Source organism: Galeopterus variegatus, unplaced genomic scaffold (assembly GCF_000696425.1).
Source record: "Galeopterus variegatus unplaced genomic scaffold, G_variegatus-3.0.2 Scaffold227, whole genome shotgun sequence".
Lineage (NCBI taxonomy): Eukaryota > Metazoa > Chordata > Mammalia > Dermoptera > Cynocephalidae > Galeopterus > Galeopterus variegatus.
The window spans coordinates 305,579-313,296 of record NW_007726338.1 but is presented as its reverse complement, the minus strand read 5'-3'; the positions used below and the strand labels follow the sequence as shown (position 1 = coordinate 313,296).

General features: G+C 37.9%; 2 protein-coding genes across 2 annotated transcripts in view; both read left to right on the top strand.

Moving 5' to 3' along the window:
- SNURF (SNRPN upstream reading frame) overlaps positions 1–6,733 on the top strand; it is a 21,323-nt gene extending 14,590 nt beyond the window's left edge. The window contains exons 4-10 of the mRNA XM_008566164.1: positions 2,476–2,619; positions 3,757–3,908; positions 4,771–4,882; positions 5,297–5,449; positions 5,877–6,015; positions 6,339–6,464; positions 6,563–6,733. The gene's annotated coding sequence lies outside the window, so the exon portion shown is untranslated. The remainder of the gene's footprint in view (positions 1–2,475; positions 2,620–3,756; positions 3,909–4,770; positions 4,883–5,296; positions 5,450–5,876; positions 6,016–6,338; positions 6,465–6,562) is intronic.
- Positions 1–6,733, top strand: part of SNRPN (small nuclear ribonucleoprotein polypeptide N) — a 21,284-nt gene extending 14,551 nt beyond the window's left edge. The window contains exons 4-10 of the mRNA XM_008566163.1: positions 2,476–2,619; positions 3,757–3,908; positions 4,771–4,882; positions 5,297–5,449; positions 5,877–6,015; positions 6,339–6,464; positions 6,563–6,733. Coding sequence (XP_008564385.1) covers positions 2,617–2,619; positions 3,757–3,908; positions 4,771–4,882; positions 5,297–5,449; positions 5,877–6,015; positions 6,339–6,464; positions 6,563–6,600 — 723 coding nt within the window. The 5' untranslated portion in view covers positions 2,476–2,616 and the 3' untranslated portion in view covers positions 6,601–6,733. The remainder of the gene's footprint in view (positions 1–2,475; positions 2,620–3,756; positions 3,909–4,770; positions 4,883–5,296; positions 5,450–5,876; positions 6,016–6,338; positions 6,465–6,562) is intronic.
- Positions 6,734–7,718: the final 985 nt, after the last annotated feature.

Below are 7,718 nucleotides of genomic sequence, written 5' to 3'. Positions count from 1 at the left end.
TTAACACTATGATATTAACCGTTGTCTGGTGGTATGTGCTTGAGGAATAGTGTTGTCTTGATTGGTTAGCTGTTCCTTTTTTTTTTTTTTTTTTAATCTTTTTGTCTTTTTTCGTGACCGGCAATGGATCGCAACCCTCAGTGTCGCGCCCGCACCTCGCTCAGCCAGTGAGCGGCCAGTCTGTACGTGGGATCCGAACCCTCGGCGGGAGCACTGCCACACTCCCAAGCGGCGCACTGTAGCAGTGCGCCACCGAGCCGGCCCTTGGTTTTGTTTTTTGGATAACAATTTAAAAAAGCAATCTTAATGGACTTTTTATCTTATTTGAAGGTCCTGACTTTTTACTTTTTAAGAGCATCTTCATTTATGTATAGTTTACATACCATAAAATTCACTCATTTTCAGTTTATTAATAAGTGATTTAAGTGAATTTACAGAACTGTGTAGTCATTGCCACAAGCTGCATTGAGTACATTTCCATCATCCCAGTAAGATCTCGCATGCTCATTTGCAGTCATTACCCATTTCTAGGCAGCCACTAATCTACTTTCTGTCACTGTAGGTGGCTGAAGGTTTCAAGACTTAATAGATATAATGCTATAAAAATGGAAATCGCCAGTGAGTCAGACACACACCAAGTATTCCTGGATTTAGACTGCTTTATAAAGAATCCTTTGACAATATTAGGAACGTCTAAGTTACATATCTTAAACTTTCTACTGCTCATGATGTTAGTTTGGGTCAGAAACTACATTTATTTTGGGGGGGCTTAGTTTCTTTATTTGAATAGATCTTTTGACATCTTTATAAGTTTTTATGTAATACAGTAAATCATGTTCCAACATTGGATCCTTACTGGACACCAGGCACTGGAATATCCCTGATGTCATTCCTGTACCCTTGAAAATATAAGTCAAGTGGATGGGAGAAGCAGCAATTATATAAAGAGAATCTGTTACCAGTGTTGTTAGAATATGGATGGTGTATAGAGGTTATAGGTAGATTGTCTTCAGGGAAAAGCTACACAAAGGATGCATGACAGTTTATGTGTAGAAAACAAAGGTTGAGAGGCATGCTGAATAATGATTAGGAATTTCGTAGGTAATCTGGTATCCTCCACATTCTTATAAAATGAATAGAACTTCCATCAAGTTCTGGGAATAACAGGGAAAACATCCCTTCTATGTCTTTGTACCTTCACTGAATGAACTATTACTTTGATACTGTTATGCAAAACTTACTTTTTTTATGTTCCTATAATTCATAATTGTTCACATTCTTTTTTTTCTTTTTCTATTGAAACATTGATTATACATATATGTAGGGTACAGAGTTGAATTTCTATTTCAGTATGTGCATACAGTGTGTGGTGATCAAATCAGAGTAATTACCATATTCATTAGTATAAAAATTTCTTTGTGATGAGGACATTTGATTTCCTTTCTTCTAGCCATTTGATAACATGCAGTAAATTATTGTTAATTGCAGATGCCTAGCTTGACTACACCAGCAACTTAATTTTCCTATTTATTTATTTTGTGTCCATTATCAACCTCTGAAGTGGATGATTCAAAATTTACTTAACCAAAAAGAAAAAAGCAAAAAACACAAAATTTACTTAATTAGTTTAGTTTACTTTGCTGTTTACAAATTTTCTCTATTGAAGACAGTGGAGAACAATCTTACTGAGAAATTTTGCATTGTTAAAAGTACTATTGTGTCAGATTTTTTGTTATCTGCTACTTTTATGCCTCAATGCAAATTTTCCTTCAGAAGTAATATAGTTTGTGTTTGGTTTGTTATTTAGTATAATCAGCAGTTTGAAACTGTACAATGTTGCCATGCTAAACAGCACTTTTTTGAAGTAATGGAGGAAATGATAACTTAACTGCTACCGTGCATGTTCTTTTGGTTAGTAAGAAAGTTGTCCATATGTTTATATGTATGTTCAGTAGTTGTGTGTCCCCTTTTGACATAGGGAGTCTTAAGCAGGTTCATAATACATTTAGTTCTTAGTGAGGAAAGATTACCTAGCATTTTGAAGGGGCTTTGGGGGAAGAAAGAGTTGAAAACATTTAAGTGGTTCATCCCAAAAGTTATGAAGTTTCAACAAACTCGGGTAATTGAGATGGTGATGTAGAGATGACTTGGTATTAACTTGAGACCAGTATAAAGCTACCTTAAATAAGGATGGAAAATGAAAATACTAAATTTTAGGAATGGAAAATTAAGCTTATTTTTGAAACATTTAAGAATTGCTAAATAAAATATTAATGAATTTCATCAATCCTAGGTGTATCAAATGTGAGAGTTAAGAGGAGTGAATAGTGAAACATTGTAGTCCCTTATCGGGTATGGGAGCTTGGGAGGAAGGATGTTTTTGAATATGTCTGTTGTAGTGATTTCCATGCAAAATTGTCTGCCTGTTTTAACATGGTAGATGGCAGTGCAGCTATAACATGCTTTCCTCTGCAGGCTCCGTCTACTGTTTGAACCTTCTGCCCAGCTTGCATTGTTTCTAGGAGAACCTGCATCATACCTTTATCTATAGCCTTCCCCAGGTCTTAAAGGTCCTGAAAGTTTACTGTGGACATCGGACTTGGTGGAACAGCAATCATGGTAAGATGTACGTTAAGGCAGAGGGGTTGGAAACTGCTGTAAGGGCCCAAAAGAATAGTTTGCTGCATGTGGTCGACTTTGAGTTGTGAATGTTAGAAATAAGGATAAATCTGGGGAAGTGGATTCTGATTGCATTTAGTAACAACTGCAGATGAGCAGTGTTTGGTGTCCTGTTAATAGTGGTAAAAAGTTCGGCACCCATCTCGAGAGATGTTTTATCATGTGAGGAATGCAGAAGGAGTTTTTGATCATGGTTGCAGTTGTAACGGACCATCCTGCAAATGGGAGGACTGTTAGGTCACATTATAGTAGACATAAAATCTACTGAGGAAAACAATCTTGGGAAATATGGGGGGGGGGGAGAATCCTAACCTATGGTTCTAATGTTTTAAGTTTAGCTTAGGAAGGGGAATGGATAATCTAGAGAAGGCTGTCACCACCAAGGTAGTGAAAATTGGTGGTGAAAATTGGTTCATTATCCAAAAACACTTGGATAATGCTTTGTGGTCTTCCAAAGGGTTACATTACATAAAGAGAGATAAGTTGTTTCAGAAAGATAGGTTACTAGGGTAAAAATCTAAAATGCTGCTTTAGGGGAACAAAAATGAAAGAGAAAAAAGGTTGAGAAACACTGATTCAAAGTTCTGAGTAATAAGGTATGGGTGTGGTGGAACTAAGGCAGCTATGGAGAACTAAGAAATAGTGTGTCATGCTTGCATTGGGTTGATGGGAGCTGCAAAATTTTTGATGGAGTTAGGAATTTGTAAATGGGAAAAGAATCTATAGGGTCAAGTGTTCTGTAGAAAGGTGAAATAGAATTAGGAAAGAAAAGAGATTAAAATGGCAGCTCTAAAAGGCAACTTGCTCTCAGGGATCTCTGTTGGGAAGAAATAATATTTATCATGATGGTAAAACCGCCCATTGTTCTGAGAAGTAGAGGGCTTCTTAGAGGAGTAAATTTGTTCATTTACCAGTGTACTGAGTAAGGGTGGAGTAATGTTGGAGGAAAAGTAGGAGGGGATATTTGTTTAGTTGAGAAAAGCATGTTGGATTGGTGTAGGAGTGGGGAAGAGATGGGAGGAGTTTAGAAAACTAAGGTGTAGACAAGCTTATCATTGACTCTCTTACTGCTTCCAGACTGTGGGCAAGAGCAGCAAGATGCTGCAACACATTGATTATAGAATGAGATGTATCCTGCAAGATGGCCGGATCTTCATTGGCACCTTTAAGGCTTTTGACAAGCATATGAATTTGATCCTCTGTGATTGTGATGAGTTCAGGAAGATCAAGTAAGGCTGGTTTGGGTAATAGCAGTTGAGACATAGGCAATGGGAAGCAAAGGACAGAGCTAAAGTAAGAGGTTAAAAAAGGGTAATTGAAGTAGGTAGGGAAACTATGGTAGGGCCAATCTATTGTTGAAATCTCTTGGCGGTATTTCTGAATGAGGTCAGTCTGAAAGCCCTTGCACCCAAACTGTTACTTTCAGTTTGCAAAATTAATCATGAATTTACTGTGAATAAAGCTACAATATGACTGGAATACCAAATTGTGTTACATTCATTATAAAATTTGAGGAACATGTTTTTCTTTGGCTTCTGCAACAGTGTTTCAGACTGAAAGAATCTTAGTTGAAATAGAGAATAACAACTGTTCATCATGGTTGCAGAGTTGGGATATGATTACCATTTGGTATCCCCTCTTTGCCTTTTACTGTTTCCATTCTTTATTTCAGTTCTGTATCATCTGTCAAGATTTACTTAATTTACTTAAAAAATTATTTTAAAAAATGTACTTCCTATCTAAACTTGGAAACTGAGGTTTTAGTTTTTGCCTTTCTTAAAAGTCTTAGCTATGTAATTCATATCTGTATTTTACAAAATCAGTTTTGCTTTAGTGTAATGTTAAGGGGATATTCTAGAAAAGATTGAAGTTAGGTTGGAAAAGAGTTTTACTATTTACCCCTATATATTAACTAGTCTAGAGGTTTTATTTGTTTGTTTGCCTTGGTGGGGGGCAGGTGTCACAACTCATTAACTGTTGAAATGAGCATCTTGGCATTAGTTACTGTCTTAATTGATATTTCTTGATGTTCTACTAAAATATGTTCGTGAGTGATCTAGGGATCTCACTAAAATTTACTTCTAATTATAGGCCAAAGAATGCGAAGCAGCCAGAGCGTGAAGAAAAGCGGGTTTTGGGTCTGGTGTTGCTGCGTGGGGAGAACTTGGTATCCATGACTGTGGAGGGGCCACCCCCCAAAGATGTAAGGAAGATGTAGGGCGGGACAGAACTTTAATGTGGAAGGACACTACATTATTTAAAAATGTGAATCAGGGCACAACAGGGGCACAGGTTGTCTATGCTTTTTATAGATGATGGATTTTTTGATATATTATTCTGTGTGCTGGGTACTACCTAGATAAGGATAGGAGTTGCTGATTTATACTTTTGCTTGTATAGTTATAAACATAGATGTCTTTACAATTTGAGAAATATGTGTATATTAGGAATCTGCAAGGTACCTCTGTGGTGTTCTGGCTCATTTATTCATTTGAATACAGAACTGATAAGAGAAAGGTGGCATGGAAAAATGGTGAGGAGGGAGTAATCTTTGAATAAGACTGCTGAGACCTTGGGTAAATCATTTGGTTTTAAGCTATAACTTTTCTTCTTTCAGACTGGCATTGCTCGGGTACCACTTGCTGGAGCTGCTGGAGGCCCTGGAGTTGGTAGGGCAGCTGGCAGAGGAGTACCAGCTGGTGTACCAATTCCCCAGGCTCCTGCTGGATTAGCAGGCCCTGTCCGAGGAGTTGGGGGACCATCCCAGCAGGTGAGGAACCAGAAGAGAGTTTTATTTTATTTGGAGAATATGACTAGAGACTGAGGTAATTCAAAAACCTAATCTTACACATGTAAGCAGCACATGCTCGAGAAAGAACTAAAGGGCAGATGTACAGGAGGAAGGGAATAAAACTAGGTACTTAATGGTTATTGGGTGATTAAAACTATCTTGCTTATAGTAACTTGCCACTACTACTTGGAGAGTAAAGACAAATGTGGATGGATATACTAGAATTGGGAAGAGGCAGAAGGGAGTATTAGATGTCACTGTACCAAGATTTTTTAAAATTTGGGAATAATAAGAGAAATTTGAAATGACACTAATTATCTAACAGGCCATACCTATCATTTATTTGCTTTGTTTGAATAATTGAGGGTGCCTCACCTTTACTGTCTTTTTGGCAATGCTTTCTCAGGTCATGACTCCACAGGGAAGAGGCACTGTGGCGGCTGCTGCTGTTGCTGCCACTGCCAGCATTGCTGGAGCCCCAACACAGTATCCACCAGGACGGGGCACTCCACCCCCACCTGTAGGCAGAGCAACCCCTCCTCCAGGTAAGGGATTGGTGAACAAGAATAATTTGGATCTCTCATGAGAGATTATATCATCTCGAGGAAGTGATGACTGAAAATACTGAATTAAGGCACATCCTAAGTGCTTAATTAGGAATTTGGGAACTATGCTCCCCTCCTTTAAATACTGGTTCTTAATGAAAGGCTGTGGACTGATTTGAGTTGGGGATGTCATGTAGAGGTATTGGTCAAAGAGATAATTGTGACCCTCTCATTGGTATGTAGGCCCATTTATCTGGGCTGAATTGTATCACTTTTTCTGAGTCCATTTATGAGGGCTTTATTTCTGGTATTTTTCTTTGTAGGAATAATGGCTCCTCCACCTGGTATGAGGCCACCCATGGGCCCACCGATTGGGCTTCCCCCTGCTCGAGGAACGCCAATAGGCATGCCTCCTCCAGGAATGAGACCCCCTCCACCAGGAATTAGAGGTGAATAGGAGTATAGGGGCTTGTCAGCGGCAGCCAGGCCCCTGCATATTTATATATAGTTTTTCTGTCTCATGAAATTTTGCCTTTTTCCTTTCCAGGTCCACCTCCCCCAGGAATGCGTCCACCAAGACCCTAGGATACTTTTGATTCATCTCAGTCACTTTTTTCCCTGCTATGTGTCTTGTGAAATTGTGTAGAGTGTTTGTGAGCTTTTTGTCCCCTCTTTCTGCATTAATAATAGCTAATAATAAATGCATAGAGCAATTAAACTGTGAGGTACTGTTGTACATTTTTTTCCTATTGTTTTTATTGAGGTCATAGTGAAAATTGGGATTTTTCTGATCTTGAAATTATTGTGGATGAGGTGAATCCTATTAAGGAATTCATTCAAATAATTTTCTGCTTAATTTTTAGGATACAGTGATTGTAATACAAGCTTCTGCCTTCTAACTTTCACTTTATGCATAGAGTGGTGTTGGTTAATAACCTTTACAGATAAGGAGACTCATGACTAGGGTATTTAGGTGGTTGTGCTAAGTTTCACACCTGGCCTATTGCTTCTCACTTGACTATTCCACATTATCTGAATGGAAGTGGGGATGGGATGAAATGCCTTGAAAGGCCATGTATATACTGAAGGAAGTAGCGGTGGTGAATCAGACTCTATGCTCATTAAATCAAAGTGTTCCAAATAAGAGTTATACCTTTTCTTGGGAAGTTTACCTCAGTGGATCAGTTTTTACAGTGCCCTTTCATTAGAATAGAGGATGTGTTCCTGGGATAATCATTGCCTACTAGTAAGTATTCATTTATAAATTTATAAATGATTGGCAAAACCTAGGTACTGGGAGGTAGGGGGTTGCATATCTGAGATAAATTGGATTACTTATAATAAAGATAATAGCCTAAAATAAAATTAGGACACTAAGGTACAAATTATGCGTGTGTTCAACTGTACCACTTAATGATGTACTACAAGTTTTCAGGAGTAGATGATCTATTCTAGTTAAGTAGTTATGAAATGCTCTGGTATCTAGGTAGTATAGTTGGCTTTGGAACAAAGAAGCCATTTTTAAAAGGGCAGAGAGAGGAGGTTTTTAGGTTTTGATAAAAGTTTCAACTAGGCAGTGAGTAAATTATCCATATTGATTGTAGGTGTTAACTTAAGTGTAAGTGTTAAATATTGGTGTTACCTCCATAATAATTAATAATTAATTTAAGTCTGGTAGACTGTTTGGGATTATGTTTATTCTT